This window comes from Zeus faber, assembly GCF_960531495.2.
Source record: "Zeus faber genome assembly, chromosome: 1".
Classification (NCBI taxonomy): Eukaryota; Metazoa; Chordata; class Actinopteri; order Zeiformes; family Zeidae; genus Zeus; species Zeus faber.
The window spans coordinates 39,072,552-39,092,608 of NC_137193.1; the positions used below are offsets into that span (position 1 = coordinate 39,072,552).

Sequence of the window (20,057 nt, forward strand, 5' to 3'; positions counted from 1 at the left end):
TTCTGGTCATTAAGTCCAGGAGTCGACAAAGTCCAGGTTTGGTGCAAAAATCAAACAAATATAAAAGCAAAAAGCACCTCTTTTTTGCTTGAGCTAAACTCAAATGTGGTTTTAAGCTTGATTTGATTTTTATTCTACAGGAAAAACAATGAATCTTTACACCAGGATTGTGTTGAAAAGCTGAACCCAAATTAAAGGCAAATAATACATTATGAAGTTAGTGTCAGACGCAATGAGATAGAAAATAATGAAGCAAGGATGGAGAGAAGTTAGGGGAATTCTTAACTGGTATGGTCCTTTTTAGTGACACAATTGTATATTTTTTATGTATTTATTACATTTGAATATAAATTTTACTGTTTTAAATATATATATGATAATTTCTGTCTGTATTTAGATATAACAAATTGAGTAACGCATACGCAATGCAAATACATTGAAGTGCCAGCTATATAAAGTAAGATGTAAACAAACCAGGATTTTCTTTTTCTGAAACCTTTTCTAAAACCTACACCTCATAATTCACTGTTTCATACATATCTGATCAGTTCTGTCTTTATTTAAATGAAACAAATATACAACCTTGTGTTAATCTTTCCAGTTGTTTTGTAAGGCCCCCACTACATCCCCTCTTCCTCCATCTCGCAGGAATCGACTCCTTTGAGGGTGTGTACTTCCACAGTCGGGACTACAAGGCCCCTGAGGAATGGAGGAACAAGAAGGTCGTGGTGATCGGGATCGGAAACTCTGGAGGAGACATCGCTGTGGAGCTGAGCCGGTTCACCAAGCAGGTCATTATGCTAACGTGCATTAAATCCTCCTTCACACAGACCACTAAAACTCCTTCACCATGAGGAAGAAGATATCCCAGTGCTGTAAGACCAGCGGTGGGATCTCCACAGGTTGGATAAACATTAAACACTGATCAGGTTTTTCTAAATGATTAGGTGGTCTGCAGATATGAATCACAATCTGTAGCAATTCAAAGTGCTTCACAGATAGTAAAAAATAATACTGTAGTAAAATACAAAGTGCACAAAGGTAAGCAATAAGAGATAATATAAAGAATAAAACATAGCGTTTGCATCAAACAAAATGTTAAAAATGAATAATGTTATAAATACAGTAAATTACATTCGGAAACTCAAGCTGCTTTCACACAAAAAAAAAAAGAATAAAGGGAACGCTTGAACAACACATCCTAGATCTCGATGAATGAAATATTCCAGTTGAAAATCTTTATTCATTACATAGTGGAATGCGTTGAGAACAAAATAACATGAGAATGATCAATGGAAATCAAAATCATTAACCCAAGGAGGTCTGGATTCAGAATCATACTCAAAATAAAAGTGGAAAAATCATATCACAGGCTGATCCACCTTCTGTGGAAATTCCTCAAGACAGTTCAAAATGAGGCTCATTAGTGTGTGTGGCCTCCACGTGCCTGGATACACTCCCTACAACGTCTGGGCATGCTCCTGATGAGACGACGGATGTGCTCCGGAAGGATCTCCTCCCAGACCTGGATCAGGGCATCACTCAACTCCTGGACAGTCTGTGGTGCGACGTGGCGTCGCTGGATGGAACGAGACATTACGTCTCAGAGGTGTGCGATTGGATTCAGGTCTGGGGAACGGGCAGGCCAGTCCAGAGCATCAATGCCTTCGTCATGCAGGAACTGCTGACACACTCCAGCCACATGAGGCCGAGCATTGTCACGCATCAGAAGGAACCCAGGGCCCACTGCACCAGCATATGGTCTGACAATGGGTCTGAGGATCTCATCCCTGTACATAATGGCAGTCAGGGTACCTCTGGCTAGCACATGGAGGTCTGTGCGGCCCCCCAAGGATATGCCTCCCCAGACCATCACTGACCCACCGCCAAACTGGTCATGCTGGAGGATGTTGCAGGCAGCAGAACGTTCTCCATGGCGTCTCCAGACTCTGTCACGTCTGTCACATGTGCTCAGTGTGAACCTGATTTAATCCGTGAAGAGCACAGGGCGCCAATGGCGAATCTGCCAATCCTGGTGTTCTCTGGCAAATGCCAATCGGGTTGCACGGTGTTGGGCTGTGAGCACAGGCCCCACTTGTGGACGTTGGGCCCTCATACCACCCTCAAGGAGTCTGTTTCTGACAGTTTGAGCAGAAACATGCACATTAGTGGCCTGCTGGAGGTCATTTTGTAGGGTTCTGGCAGTGCTCCTCCTGTTCCTCCTTGCACAAAGGAGCAGATAGCGGTCCTGCTGCTGGGTTGTTGTCCTCCAACAGTCCCCTCCATGTGTACTGGCCTGTCTCCTGGTATCTCCTTCATGCTCTTGACGCTGTGCTGCGAGACACAGCAAACCTTCTTGCCACAGCGCGCATTGATGTGCCATCCTGGTTGAGCTGCACTACCTGAGCAACTTCTGTGGGTTGCAGACACCGCCTCATGCTACCTCTAGTGGTAAGGGCACTGGCGAAATGCAAAAGTGAACAAAAATCAGCCAGAAAAGGTGAGGACAGGGAAATGGTCTGTGGCCACCACCTGCAGAACCATTCCTCTATAGGGGTTGTCTTGCTCATTGCCTCTGAATTTCCACCTGTTGTCTGTTCCAACAGCAGGTTAAAAGGATTCACAATCAGTGTTGCTTCCTAACCGGACAGGTTGATATCCCAGAAGTGTGATTGACTTGGAGTTACATTGTAATGATTATGTGTTCCCTTTATTTTTTTGTGTGTGTGTGTGTGTGTGTGTGTGTGTGTGTGTGTGTGTGTGTGTGTGTGTGTGTGTGTGTGTGTGTGTGTGTGTGTGTGTGTGTGTGTGTGTGTGTGTGTGTGTATATATGTGTATATATGTGTATATATATATATATATATATATATATATATATATATATATATATATATATATATATATATATATATATATATATATGTATATATATATATATATACACTACTCACAAAAAGTTAGGCATATTCGGCTTTCGGGTGAAATTTCAGGATGAACCTAAAATGCACTATAACCTTTACAGGTGAACTTAATTTGACCTTCTCTAAACTTTTGAATGCACATGTCCAACTGTTCAATGTTTCAGTACTTTTTGCACAACTTGCTGTTCTCTAACAAGGAGCTGAACGGCAAAGTTCACAACAGGTGTTTGATCCATGAATCGACCAAAACGTTTCCTGGTTCAATTAGAATTGGTATTTAAACAGTCCTCTTCATCATGCTGTTCACATTTTGACATCATGAGACCAAGACGACACCTAACAACTGATCAACAGTACCTCGTCATTGTGAGGCTTCAAACAGGATGTTCTCAGAGGGAAGTGGCCACTGAGCTTAGAGTGTCACAGAGTGTCATCAGCAGGTTGCAACAGAGATACAGAGAGACTGGAAGAGTCACAGAAAGGCATAGAAGTGGACGTCCTTTGGCCACATCCCACACTGATGAGCGCTTCATTGTGAACAGTGCCCTGCGGAATCAGATGATGCCACTGAATTCCAGGCACATTTAAGGGAGGTGAGAGTCACCCAAGTGTCACGTCAGACCATTCAAAACCGTTACATCAGCATGGTCTGCCTGCTAGACGACCTGCAAGGATACCTGACCACACCACCAGGCACAGGCATCATCGTCTTGCATGGGCCATTTATGCTGGAGGAGGGACCAGTGGCCTCAGTGCTGTTCTCTGATGAAAGTCGATTAACGTTGAGCAGAAATGATGGTCGCCAACGACGTTGGAGACGTCAAGGAGAGCGCTATGCATCAGCCACTGTTGTCACCAGACGAGCCTTTGGTGGTGGTGGTGTAACAGTGTGGGCAGATGTGTGAAGTCAATACAGAACTGCCCTACACTTTGTGAATGGTACAGTGACAAGCCCATACTACCTGGATAACATCATTAATCCAGTCATTGTGCCCCTGCATGAACAACACAGGCCTCATTTCATCTTCATGGACGACAATGCTCCAGCTCATCGAGGTGGCATCATTAGGGAACGGCTGCTGGAGCCTGGGGCACCTCAAATGGAGCGGCCTGCACTTTCTCCAGACCTGAATCCCATAGAAAACCTATGGGATCAGCTGAGTCGCCGTGTAGAGGCTCGTTACTCTGTACCCCAGAACCTCAATGACCTGAGGGCCGCCCTTCAAGAAGAGTGGGGTGCCAGGCCTCAGCAGACAATAAGTCGACTTGTGAACAGCATGAGACGTGGTTGTCAAGCTGTAATTGATGCTCAAGGGCACATGACAAGTTATTGAGACATTGACATCTTTTGTTGTGGTAAACCCACCACTGTTGTTGGCTTTTGTTTCAATCAATTGTTTGAGATGAGGAAATCACTATTGCATCTTCTACTTAAATGCTCTACTTTCATGATATAATATCACTGTAGCGTGAACTTTTTACATTTTCCATAAATTTCACCTGAAAGCCAAATAACCCTTTCCAAATCCCCACTTTCTAAACAGTGCTACCCCATGGTGCACCCTGCTCCTCTACTGGCACTGAGACGGTTCACATCAGATCTGAATTAACTATTTAGTCCACTGGTTTCTGTGAACATCAGCACGTTCGCTGCAGCACTGCTCATTGTTTTGGTTTGTGACCTCATCTCTGATCATGTGACTTCTGGCAGACAAAAGATTTGAAAAAAGCAAATACACAAAGCGAAAGCGCAAATGTGACAGAGAAATTGTATTAGAAGGTTTTTCTAACCAATCAGAGGTCTTAAGAAAAGAAGAGAAAAGTCAATGGGACAACTACAATGCTACGGAGGACCAAATGTGCTGAAATATAACAAATGATAACGACATGGTAATAAATCACAACTGTTGCTCTAAATTCAAAATGTATAGGTGTAAAAGTTAAATTGTTATAAACTTTGTTCGTGGACAGACAAATTGTTACAGAGGAAATCAGAGACGTATACTTTATGTTAATAAAGTATTTAATCTTGTACAAGAGGAACAGTTTCAGTGTAACAACACAACAGAGTGCCACAGAGGAAGTGCTCAATTCTCACAAGAGATCTGAGTTTTTTATACATTTTTCTAGGAGTGGCGAAGCTGATGAGTCGTTGAGATGTTGGTCAACTGATGTCGCGACGCCTCCGCATGGGTCCTGCTGATGAGGCAGTTTCACTGATGGGGCAATATCGTTGAGACAGAAGTTCCCTTATCTGATTGTCTGATTCTCCCCTTCACATTATCGCACAGAAAGTGACTAGTTCATGTATTTTTTAAGACATTAACTCTATTTAGCCTTTATAAGAAAAGCAAAGTACACATACCTTGTACAAAGGTTCATGTGAAAAGTACATCAAAACATAGACGTTTAAAATTCTTATAACAATAGGCTCCATAGGATCCTATTGTATATATTTTGTAACATTGATTTTGCAGCATCGTATTGGTTAATGGGATGGTTAGAGGGCAGGGCAAGTATGATGCAACCCAGGAGTGCGCAGAATCTGAAATTCCAAGGTACTGTTGCATCCTTATTACCTCGTCTTCCAAAAAGGTTCGGTGTTTGAACATGGCAGACATGAAGGCTGTCTCTCGTTCTGGCATCTCTCCGCAGGTCTACCTGAGCACCCGCCGTGGAGCCTGGGTCCTGAACAGAGTGGGAGACAACGGGCTGCCCCTGGATCTGACTTTCAACAGGCAATTGCTTGCGTTTCAGAATATCCTCCCCTTTAGCTTTTTCTGCAGCTTGGGAGAGAGCGTGATCAATAAGAGGTTCAACCACAGTCTGTACAACCTCAAGCCCAAACACAGGTTGGTGATTACAAATTGCACCAACAGTGAAGCCTATGTGTCAAAATAAATTACTAACTACAACTGCTAAATAGGCGTCATGATGCAGTCATGTAGAAATGCTTTTAAATCTGAATCTCAGGTTGTTCAGCCAACATCCCACTATAAATGACGAGCTCCCAAACCGCATCCTGTCTGGAACAGTTCAGGTGAAGCCCAACATCCGCAGGTTCAATGGATCCAGTGTGGAGTTTGAGGACGGGACAGTAGTGGATGATATTGATCTGGTGGTAGGTCCAAACAGAACAAACACACACACACACACACACAAGCACACACACAAAACCACCAGAGATGGATATTCCTGGTTCAGAAAGTAATTCAGAAACCCTGAATTGTCCTCATCTGTGTATCTAATGACACACGGTTGAGCAGTGTTATTAGCTACTAGTTACATATAATATAGGAGATTTCCTATATTACATGTATTCCCTATATTATATGTAACTAGTAGCTAATAACACTGCTCAACTGGTAATGGTATGCAAGATATGTCAAATTCAAACGTGTGCTTCCCCACAATGACATGAATTTGACCCCGTCTGTCTTACAGGTTTTTGCCACAGGCTACAGCTTCTCGTTCCCTTTCCTGGCCTCCAATGTCCTCCCAGCGTCTGGTAACAAGGTGTCACTTTACAAGTATGTGTTCCCCCCAGAGTTGGACCACCCCACCCTGGCTGTCATCGGGCTCGTGCAGCCTCTAGGAGCCATCATGCCCATCTCTGAGATGCAAGCCAGATGGGTGACACGCGTCTTTAAAGGTGATGCAGGTTCTCTCATCCCAGTTATTTTACTTCAGTGTTTCATCCACATGAATTGATTTGTCAACTCTCCCTTTCCCATACACAGGTTGTAGTAAACTTCCTTCACTGCCTGCTATGATTAAGGATATCCAGTGCAAGCAGGAGAGCATGGCTAAAAGGTATTGAGGTGGCTTGTAATAACATGTACTAAGTTTATTTAATTGAATAGTGCCAAATGTGTCCACAGCCTGGTGATCTGTTTAAGATGTCAAACTTAGCCTGCTTTTGCTCATTGGTGCTAGAACTGGTGCTGCTGCTGCTGCCATCTCCCATGCATCCACCTATTGGCTCTGACTCTTATCCAAAGGGGGATTTAAGCTCCATTACTCAGATATTTAAAATGCTGCCAATTTCTGAGCTTGGAATTGCGGGATCTGCTCGTACCATGTCTTCACCTACCATGGAGAGGATCCCTGTCCAGACCTTGCACTCTACCTGAGTCTCTCAGGGCTCTGTCCTGGGGCCTCTGCTGTTCTCCTTGTGCTACATCCCCTGTTTGTGTGATCTCATCCCATGGCTTCTACTACCACTGCTATGCAGGTGACACTCAATTCTATCTTTTCTTTCCCTCCTCCTGAAAACTAATCATTAAGCACATCTCTGCATGTTTTCACTACATTGATACATGGATGTCTGGGCATACATTGCTGCCACCAGCTGCTCTTTGTAGAGGGTCTCCCTACGGCATCCAAAGAATATGCCCATTTCTCAGGAGGGAAATGGGCATGTTCTGGTTCAGGTACTCATCATTTCCCATCAGACCCCTGCACCGCTCTTCTGGCTGGACTACCTGCCTGTTCAATCAGATTGCCTCACTGCTTCATTGCTACATGGACTCAGAAGTTGCCCATCCCAGTTGTGACTCTTCTCATCCTTGGCACCACAATGGTGGAACAAGCTCCCCTGGCTGAATCTCTTCCCATGTTTTGTTGTAGTCTGAAGACCCATCTATCCCTTCAGACTACACTTGGACCCCACTTGCATTGAGTTGCCCATCTCATAATGATCTCTATCCCTTGTTAATCTAAACAAAAAAGAAAAACCTAACCCTACTAATGTTACTTATTCCTATAGGCCTAGGTCTAGAGAATATTAAGTTAGTTGTGACCGTGATATACAGCTGGTTTGAATACTACTAACAACATTTCCTTATATTTAGTTTCTTTGGACAAAAGCATCTTGTAAATGCTGCATGCTTCCCCTGGTCTCTGTCTCAGGTATGTGTCCAGCCAGAGACACACCATCCAGGTCGACTACATCCCGTACATGGATGAGATAGCGGAGCAGGTGGGCGTGCGACCCAGCATCCCAAGGCTGCTGCTAACAGATCCCAGACTGGGGCTGAGTGTGTTTCTGGGTCCCTGTACACCGTTCCAGTACCGTCTGAGAGGGCCCGGAAAGTGGGCCGGGGCCCGTCATGCCATTCTTACTCAGTGGGAAAGGGTGGCCCAGCCCATGAAGACCAGACCGTCTACCCAGCCCGAGGCCAAGCGCTCTCTCATGGTTCCTGTCGTCATCTTGGCTGCTGCTTTAGGTATGACGACCTACTACGTCAGGAACAACCTCCCCGCCTTCCTGCAGGAGCCATCTGCATTTTTAGACAGGATAAAGGTCTACCTGCCAGCTAAGGTACCTGGAATTCATGCTTGAGCCACATTGAAACACATATAGAAGCTAGCAGGCTTTTTCAATTGTATACTATGATTAGTGTCAAATTGTATACTCATATTCTCATACAAAATGAATAGAGGATTAATAAAGGGATTATAGAACGATTACTACATAAGTAAATATCCATCTCCTAATGGTATCTTTGTATTCTAGCCAAGCAATGAATGGAAGAGAGAACTCTTATTTTACAATTCCTGTTAAGCCCCTTTCCCACATGGAATCTGTAACATTGCTGGATAAAAAATATCAGGCAAAGGCAGTAGGTAATCATTTCCACATTGGCCTCCTTTACAGAAAGTTCTGTATGGAGTCACATTACGTGATGCGTGAGACAAGGCAACAGAATCGTTTTTTAGACCAGCGCTTCCGTCCCCGTCTCCCGGCCCCACAGATTCTTCCCTCCACGCTGACTGAGGGGACAGAGCCCCCATCCCCAGATACAATAGCCTGAACTAGTGTGCCGTGGTTATCGATGTTATACAGTGTTCAGGTATACAACGATTAAATTACTTGAACCCACCGTCGTTTCGCTTTTTTTTTCTCCAAGAAATAAAACCAAAATAAAAACATTTTGTTAATTTTCACGTTTCAGCGCTGATGTTCATGAACTTGAAAAAAACCTCAAATTTGTAATATACTAAGCGTGTTATAAATTCTTAGTCGGGCAGTACAAAAGTGAAAGTGTCTAGGTAAGGACTTGTGTCCCTCCATCTGTAATTTGCGCCCGTGCATAACGGGGACACCCCCCGTTGTAAAATCTACGGTGTTACTGGTAACACCAGTGTTGTCATGAGTTTATTAACCAGTGGGAAACAACCTCACCGTGGCACCGTAACCCAAAGTTTTTTAATCAGTGTAATAATTTTTTAACTTACCCTACACTCTCCGTCTCAGTCTCCTCCCCTTCTACCTGTCCCTGTCCACTCGCTTCCTCGGGCTCTGCGTTGTAGTCGGTGGGCAGGCAAAGCGCTTGGTCCCAATGTCCCCACAGTGCACCACTAACTGTAAAAGACACCGCTAGGGTCCTAGTGGCATTTTTTAGAAGCAAAATGATAAAATGTATGAATATGATGACCTGTCTCCGTAGAGACTGGACATATATTCACACATTTGCAGCCGAGCTCCACTGTTCGGACCTGACTTTTTAAATATATATTTATATATATATATAGATAGATAGGTAGAGAGGTAGAGATAGAAAGATAATATGGCTCCACCCCTATTTTACAGCAATGTTACTGCTTCCATTCCCACACACTTCCACTCCCAGTTGTTCCGGCGTTTTCCCAGAAATTATACTAGATTAAGACTGGGGAGTTTTACGGAACGTTGACACTTTTGCCACATGATGCCAATATAGAACATTCCCAGTAGATTTACGGCTTTGCACATGAATTACAGAACCCCATTGTTCCTCCTTTAGAGTGGTTCAACGAACGAAAGGATACAATCCATTTTTCAAACTGCAAGATATCACATAACTTCGGATTGTTTTTGATGTGCTCCGTTTTGGCCTTTTGTAAGTAATCAGTCTTGTACATCTTACTGATAAGCGGACAATTAAATCCGCTACTATATGGAAGTATGCAAGAGTAATCGGCCCTGGAGTAAACCTGTCCCAAATGTAGCTACATCTAAATCTCCACATTTCATTTATGATTTTTTCTTTTCATAAACATGCAAACTTTATAACACTTGAAGCCTTGTGGCGAGCCAACACAGTTAGCATGCAATCCGTCAATATCTCTGTTCTGGAGACAAGAATGAAATTGGTATAGACCTTCTTGCCTGAGTCTGGGGAAAAAAGACTTTATTCCCACCCAAAAAACTGGAGTATCCCTTTGAAGTGCTTGAATTTAACTTTTCAAAATGTAAGTACTGAAAAAGCTGTGAATTCGGCCTCTTACACGATGAAGCACTTCAGGAAAAACTTCAAAATACATCTATCAACAGCCAAATAATCAGAATTCACAATTTATCAGAGAGCTATTGAACATGGCTTTCAATAGCTCTCTGACAGTACAGATTTTTCCACTAAAGTCTCACACTTGCCGTTGTAAACTTGTGTCTTCAACATAAACAAGTCACAACTACTGAGAATACAGTGGATATTTTGTGGCTTTTGACCCTACGCACATGCAAGTAAAAAGATGTTTAGTACTTCATGACTTACCCAGCACATCAAGGTGAATCTATATTTGCATGGATTTTCATGAAAATAACTTTCAAAACATTTAATAAACAATCTCAAGCGTACTTTGGTGTTGATCCTTTTGAACACACACACACACACCAAGTGCACCCCATTACATTGTCCTAGCTCAAGTCAATTTATTTGTACATTTGTATTCATATAACAGCAACTTGTCAACAAAATATAGTTGAATTATAAAAATGTGCATGTAAACAAAGATGAAAAGAGGCACAAAATAGAGTATAATTTGCACATTTATATATTATTAAAACAAATCTCAAATTCATTGTTAAATCACGATGCAAATTACCTGATTGGTTTCAGAATATATAAGTCAAAAAACATCAATAATCAAATATTACATATCAGGATTACATGACATTGGTCAACTCAATGTCCTCAAGGAGAAGACAACGTCAGAAGGAGCAGAAACCCCTGATTTACCATAAAAAATTTTTTAAACATGTGTATGCTATTGGACACCGTATTCTACTTCAGAGCTTTCCAGAGTGGGAATCGGGTAAGCACAGAGGGAAGGAGTGTTTCCTATGGAGCCAGAGACAAAGCAGAGCGGCACCAGACAGTGCTGCCGCCACCTTGCCCAGTCTGGAACTGCTACCAGGCGCCATTTCAGGATCCTCCCTTGTCCCGAAAGGCTTCAATACCCGCTCCCACTGGGTCAGGATAGCCTGCCGGGCCCCGGCCCACTGGCCCGGCCCCGACAGGCGGTACTGGTAGGGCGTGCAGGGATCCAGGAACACCCGCAACGCCAGCCTGGGGTCCCTCAGCAAGAGCCGGAGGACGCTGGGTCGGGCCCCGACCTGCTCCGCCAGGGAGTCCATGTAGGGGATATAGTCCACCTGGAGGGGGTTTCGCTCCGAGCACAAGAACCTGGAGAACACACACCGATATTCCAAGTAGAATAACAATAACACATGTTGTCGGTCTAAATAATGAAATCATAATCCGGCATGAGACATCACCTCTGATTCATGGTCGCTGTGTTTTTCTCAATGTCCTGTAGCATGGCTTCTTCTGTGGGAAGTGTCACTAAACCTGTGAAAATAACAAAATGTCAAAATGTCAAAGCAGCAGAATACAGAGGAATGGTGACGCCAGAACAGACAATAATATTGAAATAAACAATACAGAAATAATCTTATATATTTATAAGAAACTTTGAATTAAAATAAATTGAATTAAATTAATAACTTTGGATAAGAAAAATAGTTTTCCATTTTTTAAAGAATCCACACCATATTGAAAACGGACAAGTTCTATAAATAGAAAATTAATTTTGGTATAAATAACCCCCCCCCACACACACACACACCTCACAAAAAGTGAGGGATATTCGGCTTTCGGGTGAAATTTCAGGATGAACCTAAAATACACTATAACCTTTACAGGTGAACTTAATTTGACCTTCTCTAAACTTTTGAATGCACATGTTCAACTGTTCAATGTTTCAGTACTTTTTGCACAACTTGCTGTTCTCTAACAAGGAGCTGAACGGCCAAATTCACAACAGGTGTTTGATCCATGAATGGACCAATACATTTCCTGGTTCAATTAGAATTGGTATTGAAACAGTCCTCTTCATCATGCTGTTCACATTTTGACATCATGAGACCAAGACGACACCTAACAACTGATCAACAGTACCTCACCATTGTGAGGCTTCAAACAGGATGTTCTCAGAGGGAAGTGGCCACTGAGCTTAGAGTGTCACAGAGCGTCATCAGCAGGTTGCAACAGAGATACAGAGACACTGGAAGAGTCACAGAAAGGCATAGAAGTGGACGTCCTTTGGCCACATCCCACACTGATGAGCGCTTCATTGTGAACAGTGCCCTGCGGAACCGGATGATGAATGCCACTCAACTCCAGACACATTTAAGGGAGGTGAGAGGCACCCAAGTGTCACGTCAGACCATTCAGAACTGTTTACATCAGCATGGTCTGCCTGCTAGACGACCTGCAAGGATACCTGACCACACCACCAGGCACAGGCATCATCGTCTTGCACGGGCCAGGGAGCATTGACGCTGGACGAGGGACCAGTGGCCTCAGTGCTGTTCTCTGATGAAAGTCGATTCACGTTGAGCAGAAATGATGGCCACCAACGATGTTGGAGACGTCAAGGAGAGCGCTATGCATCAGCCACTGTTGTCACCAGACGAGCCTTTGGTGGTGGTGGTGTTACAGTGTGGGCAGGTGTGTCTAGTCAATACAGAACTGCCCTACACTTTGTGAATGGTACAGTGACAAGCCCATACTACCTGAATAACATCATTAATCCAGTCATTGTGCCCCTGCATGAACAACACAGGCCTCATTTCATCTTCATGGATGACAATGCTCCAGCTCATCGAGGTCGCATCATTAGGGAACGGCTGCTGGAGACTGGGGCACCTCAAATGGAGTGGCCTGCACTTTCTCCAGACCTGAATCCCATAGAAAACCTATGGGATCAGCTGAGTGCCCGTGTAGAGGCTCTTAACTCTGTACCCCAGAACCTCAATGACCTGAGGGCCGCCCTTCAAGAAGAGTGGGGGGCCAGGCCTCAGCAGACAATAAGTCGACTTGTGAACAGCATGAGAAGTGGTTGTCAAGCTGTAATCGATGCTCAAGGACACATGACAAGTTATTGAGACATTGACATTTTTTGTTGTGGTAAACCCACCACTGTTGTTGGCGTTTGTTTCAATAAATTGTTTGAGATGAGGAAATCACCATTGCATCTTCTACTTAAATGCCCTACTTTCATGATATATCACTGTAGCGTGAACTTTTTACATTTTCCATAAATTTCACCCTAAAACCAAATATCCCTAACTTTTTATGAGTAGTGTATGTATGTGTGTTTTATTTATATATATATATATATATATATATATATATATATATATATATCGCAATTAATGGAGGCCATGAAATGTGTTCTCCACTTTTTCCCCCCATCAAGGCTTGTCCTTCCTCTGGGGGTCAGGCCAGGAGCGGTGGGCAACTTACAGTGCCTGGGGACCAACTTCAGTGTCCATCGCTGGGCAGACGATGTTTCTTGTGCATGTTTTTAGTGGAGGTTCTTATGATGATATATGGAGGAAACCCCTTTTGGCCACGGGGAGAACATACCAACTCCACAGAAAAGGCTCCTTATCGTGAGATAACCCCCCTGAGCACAATGCCAACAGCGCCCTAGGCGGGAATTGAACCCAGGACCTTCTGCATAGCAAATGTCTCCATAGTGTAATCTATCCATTGAATCCAGACCTGACTGAATGTTCCTTTTAATTAAAGGTACACTTCACCTTTAAACACCCTGGTGACCCAGCGTGCCTGCATTTCAGCCAGGGGTATGATGGAGCCCAGGGCGTGAATGAAGCCGACCACCGCCAGGGTGGGCTGGGACAGCGCCGGGGGCCACACGTGGCGGTACAGACACAGCCTGTGGCCACTCTTGGTCTGGAGGTCTGGAGGAAGGAAGGGGAAGCAGTAGTTGTAGCCGGTGGCAAACACCACCACGTCCACCTGGAGGAAGAGAGGCTCTGTGAGGTTCAGTCTCTAGTGATAACAGTGAAGGACCTCTAGGTTGTGATAATTGGCTAATTCAAAACCTAGAAGTTTGGGACATTAAATGAGGCACTGAGGACCTAATGAGGCAGACACCTTTTTACCAGTTGTGGGGCAGTGGTGGTGAGAAGATGAAGAAATCGATTTTTTGTGAATGAATAAAGCAGCAAATGGGCCCAAAAGCTGAATTTAACAAATGTTAATGAGCTAAAATTCAAATTGAATATTAGAAAGTTGGGGATCACTAGATAAATAAAACAAGTTTATGAGAGAAGTGTTGCAGTATGTGGAGTCCTTAAGGCACCTTTTCCACGATGCTTCCGTCAGCAAAGACCACACTGGACCCACGGAACTCCTTCACGTTGGGCTTCACTTGCACACGGCCCGAGATGATCCGGCCTGGAAGGTCGTCGTTCACTAGCGGGATCCGAGCAAAAAACCTGCCGACGAGACGGATACAACTGGTACTTAAATTAATTGATAACATCTGACTCTTAAGAGCTAGAAAGAAAAGCTATCAAGAAAAACCTTTGACAGTCATGCATCACACAAGACACCGAATGTCTAATAAACAGTGTATTATACTAATAATTAATAAACAGGACACCTTTCAGAACAACAACCTTTTATACAACAGTTCTCTAAACAAGTCTATATATCAATTAACTGTCATTTGAGAGTGATTAGAAACATTTGGTCGATTATTCAGCTCCACCAACAACAAAAAAAAAGTTCCTTTAGGATTCCATTAGTTCATTTTGCAGAGACAAGGCTTTTTCCCCACAACAGGTTAGTTAAATAGTCAAACGGAATTTCTCTTATCGAATGAAATCACTTGACCGAAAATAACTGGATAAAGATTAGTATATTTTCTGATGGTCAATAAAAAATGACCCCCATAGCAAAGGGATTTTCTTTCTGTCTGTACCACTTTACATATTTGACAATGTGTAAATGACAAATAACATAATCTCCTTCTATTATAAATAAGATTACAGTAGACTCGCAATTAAATATAAAGAATGAAAGTGCATCAAAAGTGCACTGAATAATTAAAGAATGAAACAATTAAATCAAAACCAATGAAAACATATCTTTCCTCTAATTTTATAATAATAATTACCTCTATTTGTAAAGCACCTTCCATACACGGCCTGTAACTCACAGTGCTTTACATTAAAAGGCCATCAAATAGTCACAATAACAGCAAAGCAAACAAGCAAAATGCATTTACAAAGTAGAATAATACAATTATTTAAATAATGAAATACATTAGAAACAGGGTTAGAATAAGTTAATCAAAGTAGATCTGCTAAAATGCATCTAATAAAAAGGGTTAATATTATACAGGTACTCCTCACTTAACGACCGAGTTCCGTTCCTAGCACCAGGTTGTTAGGCAAATTGGTCGATAAGCAAGGACCCGTGTTATTTCATGGGTAAGGGGGCGTGGCCATTGCAAACGCAAGTGTAGTGAATACTGACAGTCTGCGTGAATGAGGCTGAGAACGATGATGAGATGAGATGCTTGACGCCGAGATGCCGCGGTGTGGCCGGAGAGATGGTTGTAAGTCCTAACGGTCGTTAAACAGGTAGGTCATTAAGTGAGGAGTACATGTATCTATATTTCAGATTTGGGGTCATCGACTGAGACCATGAAGGATCACGATCGTTCCCTCCTTATTTATTTTTCTTTTTAAAATATTTTTTGGAATTTTCATGCATTATTGGACAGCGACTGTGCGGAGCAAGGAAAGGCAGGGGAGAGAAGGGATGACATGCAGGCTGCTGCGGCAAGGACTTAGCCTTGAAAATGGTGCACTCTTACCAGATGAGCCACCTGGGCACCCTATTCCTCCTTACCCATATTTGGGCTGCAGGCCGTACAGTCTGTGGTTGAACGCTCGCCGCAGCTTCTTCTCCGCCATTTTGGAACTCCAGGGGGCAAGAAGTGTCATCAGCATCAGGTCGAAGCGGGAGGTTTGCACCAGGTCGGCCGGGAGCCCGCCCTCCCCCACACGACTGACCAGCCACGCCCCGCTGCGGGTGCTGAGACACACCTGGGGGAGGTCCGCCACAAGGAGAGGTGCAAAGAAAAACATCTCTTACAGGGGGCAGGACTTCCGTTTAGAGTTAACACTGATTTAGAAACGGCCTGTGTACCTTCTCAGCCACTCTGCTGACGTCCACAGCGATGTCTCCCCCGGAATTCCCAATCCCGATCACAACCACTCGCTTCCCGTGGAGACCCTCAGCGTTACGGTATTCCCAACTGTGGAAATATCTGCCTTCGAAGCTCTCTATTCCTGACAAGAAAGGGAAGCACAAATAGGTGTTTGGAAAGTTTTGGCTCATGAGGTACTAGTGAAATGATTGAGGGAACAGGGGAGTTTTATAAATGTTTTTTTTAAATGTCAATATCTTTTCTATCACATTGGTGGCGCTAGAGAGCACAAAGTTGGAAAAGATGCAAAAACAGAAGGCAGCATAGTGTGAGAATGCGTGTGTGTGTGTGTGTGTGTGTGTGTGTGTGGGGGGGGGGGGTGTATGTGTCAGCTGCGTGCAGTAAACTGCTGTCATTGCAAACAGGATCGGTTAAAATCTTCAATAAACCAAGAGGAAAACATCTACTGAATCATATCAGAGAAAGGTAAATATTGGAACAAGGCTATTACATCCAATAATACACAGGATCTGGTGGTAAATAAGAGGGCGATAATTGGGGCAGTCCAGTCTCGAACCTCGACGTTGCCATCAGAAAGCTCCAGAAATTCAGCTTAGCTCCTTGTCAAACAAATATGTAATGATTGAACATTCAAATCTACTTGAAAAAAGGCAATTTTTTTGTTTTTTTTCCAGTATATTGTAGGATTTCTAAATGTTGAAAAGCATCCACCCATTTTCTGTCCTGATGACACCATCAAGGTTCTCCACATCAGTTTTCTGCTCCTCGCTGTGCACATATCTGAATTCCTCAGAAAAGGGAAACCCAAATTAAGAGGGTCAGTAATTCACCGGGTTAGATGGTTCACAGGAAACCAACACCATCTGAACCTGCCCAACTGAACCTGTTTCTGTGCTTATTGTAGACTTATTGTAGATCGATACCTTCCTGATATAAATCAATTTGTTGTATCAGTCAAATTCTTCGGATGTGCAAATCTAGTTTGCCTGTTTGAATTCTGATAACATCTGATGAAAATATATATGTTCATATTGCATAGATTGAGTATTTGAAAGAACAATCAATAACCTAACTTATTATGAAGGGTCAGACTGTTACCTGGGAAGTCGCAGAGTGGCAGGTGAGGCTGAGTGAAGTGTCCAGAGCTGACCATCACGGCATCGAAAGTGTGGCTCTGTCTCCGTCCCGCTGTGTCCTTCGTCTCCACCTCCCAGTGGCCGCTCGCAGAGAAGTCCGGGCTCTGACGCACGGAAACCACTGTCATCTATGCTCACACACATTCACATAAACACATATAACACATAAAAACAAACACATACACACAGATAAACAAGGCAAACACACCCCCCCGATAAAATGACACAAAAACATTAATTCAGCAACTATTTAATTTAAAGCTACACTAAATAAACAAAACTTAATTTAAGTTTTATTTAGGAGGATTTAAATGTATATTTAATACAACACAGACAATAACTACTATTACTGTATATACTTATAGAACCCAGAATCGTGATTGTGGCACGGCCCCTTGCGGCCACCTGGGCGAGCACCTCCTGTCGATTTTAGTGTTTTTTGTATTTTTAGAGCTTATTGTGCGTAATCACCGGGTGTCATTACATTTCACTGCATATATGTATGACCGTATGTATATGTATGTGACAAACAATGGTCACTATTGATGGTTACTAATTTGGTTCAAAATACATTTTGGAACACATAGGTTTAGGATCAAGAAAGATCTAAACTAGACACTTGTTGGAGTGCAATGTACCTGTAGTTCGTACTTCATACTTAGTCAGGACTAAGTACTAATTACTAGTTACCTGGAAGTGTATGTGCGTCAGCAGGCTGAAGGCGCGGGCATAGAGCCGCAGGTAGAGCAGAACCTCAGAGTGGTGCATGTTGTTGGGGAGCTCGGCCGGGGCGGGGAAGTCGCTGAAGGACATCATCTCCTTAGAGCTGTTGATGACCACGGACTGGTAGATGTTGGCTCTGCCAGGCTCCGGCTCCTCCTGCCATCCGACCACGGGAGAGACAGACAGGGATAAAGTGTATGGCATGCCAACTCAACTGGGGTGCAAATTCTTAGGTGTATACATATATTATAGCAAGTGGCAGTCCCTAGTGATGGGTTAGGGTATTGTTTAACTGACTGAGCTGCAAGGCAAGTTGATACGTTAAGACAGGTGTGCGGGTAGCAGGAAGGACGCACCGGCCAACAGCTCTTTTTTTGTTTAGTGTTAATATAGATCACAGTTGATCATTATCTATTTTGTCTAAACCCGCCTATTTTGTCAATACATTGATCATGATTTTTCTTGTGATTTTGAATATCATAATTTCCCCAGGCACCGTAGCAAACAAACACGTACACCCAAGAAACAACAATAAATTTAGATTATTTAGTTGAGATGATAATCCTAACCCCAAACTTCCAGGTCGGGGTTAGGGTTATCACCTCAACTACTACAAGTGTGTGATAATGTATGAATCAGTCACATCAACTACTCAAAGTATGACTCAATAAAAGCCAATAAACTGTGTAACAAGGCAAAGCAGAAACACAGAGATGACCAATGGTGTCTGTATGGCATAACCACAACTGAGAATGCCATAATAGGCGGTTTGTGGACCAAATGTGGCCCATGTATAACTGCAGACTGGTCCTTTGAGGAAATTTGAAGTTTAAACGAAGTGAAGTAATATTAATTTCAGAAATACTTGTAGGGTGTAAAGTACCAACAACCACATAACTCTGCAGAAGCAGCAAGCAAGAATATAAAACTCTGAGAAAATATTATCTAGAAACATAGGAGTTCATTTTAAGGGTTTTTTTTTGTAAATGGATAAAAAAAATATAAGAATATAGCAGTGATTTAGCACAATTTTTCGTTATTCTTAAGTGTAACTATACAATTTTTAGCAGAACTATTATTCCTGCATCTGAGAAGGTCCAGTGATAATCAACATAGTGACAATGCTGGTTTCAACAGTTAAATCTGAGTATTAAACACTTTTTAACACACATTTATATACTTTTATTTTGATTAAGTGGTTTGTGTGAGTAATGGATTTCTAGGGTAACAAGAAATATATACATTAATAATAATGGAAACAATTTAAAAGTCCAATTTCCTTCTGTAAAGCAGCCTGTAGGGTTGAGTATGCCATTGCGTTCACCTTGTATCTCCACAGACCACCAATGTCATGGCTGCTCTCGAAGCAGGTGGGCTGCAGCCCCTCGTCCAGACAGGCTTTGATGCTGGTGAGGCCGGAGAGTCCGGCACCGATCACCGCCACCCGTCGCACCATGTCCTGCTCGGGGAGAGAAAGAAAGAAACTAACAACTGAAATACCTCGTTTTCATGTGAGATGGTGCTGAAAAACACAAACACTATTTGAAGCAGCAGAGCCTGGCGGGAAAAGGGGAAGACTGCACTGACATGGACAGAACTGCATACTATTTTTTTTATAGAATCAAGTTTACTAACAATCGAACTACTACTAATGCTGGTGAGTGACCGTCCAACAAAAATGTTCTCCCTCTGCTGTTTTTTTGTCATGTTTTATATGACTTGTAACAGTACTTTATAAACTTGATTAAAAAGGCAGTTCAGAGCTAATTAAGTAGAGCTAGTATATCCGAATAATAACCCCCCCCCGGCAAAATGATCATATATATTTATATATGATCACCCACACACACACACACACACACACACACACACACACACACACAAAGTATAGACCCTTATATACCTTGGACTCCGAGGGATAAGCGACCGCTAAGGAAGGAGGATATGGTACAACCAA

General features: G+C 43.0%; 2 protein-coding genes across 2 annotated transcripts in view; one reads left to right on the forward strand and one right to left on the reverse strand.

Annotated features, from left to right (window-relative positions):
- The window catches only part of LOC307236868 (flavin-containing monooxygenase 5-like), a 14,107-nt gene extending 3,638 nt beyond the window's left edge, over positions 1 to 10,469 (forward strand). The window contains exons 5-10 of the mRNA XM_080009433.1: positions 649 to 791; positions 5,577 to 5,773; positions 5,895 to 6,042; positions 6,366 to 6,573; positions 6,662 to 6,734; positions 7,833 to 10,469. Of these exons, the coding sequence (XP_079865559.1) occupies positions 649 to 791; positions 5,577 to 5,773; positions 5,895 to 6,042; positions 6,366 to 6,573; positions 6,662 to 6,734; positions 7,833 to 8,265 (1,202 nt within the window). The 3' untranslated portion in view covers positions 8,266 to 10,469. The remainder of the gene's footprint in view (positions 1 to 648; positions 792 to 5,576; positions 5,774 to 5,894; positions 6,043 to 6,365; positions 6,574 to 6,661; positions 6,735 to 7,832) is intronic.
- A 505-nt stretch (positions 10,470 to 10,974) lies between these two features.
- Positions 10,975 to 19,556, reverse strand: LOC307248123 (flavin-containing monooxygenase 5-like; the record flags this gene model as incomplete). Its single annotated transcript, XM_080024380.1, has 9 exons — positions 10,975 to 11,371; positions 11,464 to 11,536; positions 13,795 to 14,014; positions 14,361 to 14,496; positions 15,920 to 16,116; positions 16,220 to 16,362; positions 17,340 to 17,505; positions 18,068 to 18,256; positions 19,425 to 19,556. The coding sequence occupies 9 exons, from the start codon at positions 19,554 to 19,556 to the stop codon at positions 10,975 to 10,977; spliced, it is 1,653 nt and encodes a 550-aa protein (XP_079880506.1).
- Between the last annotated feature and the right edge of the window lie 501 nt (positions 19,557 to 20,057).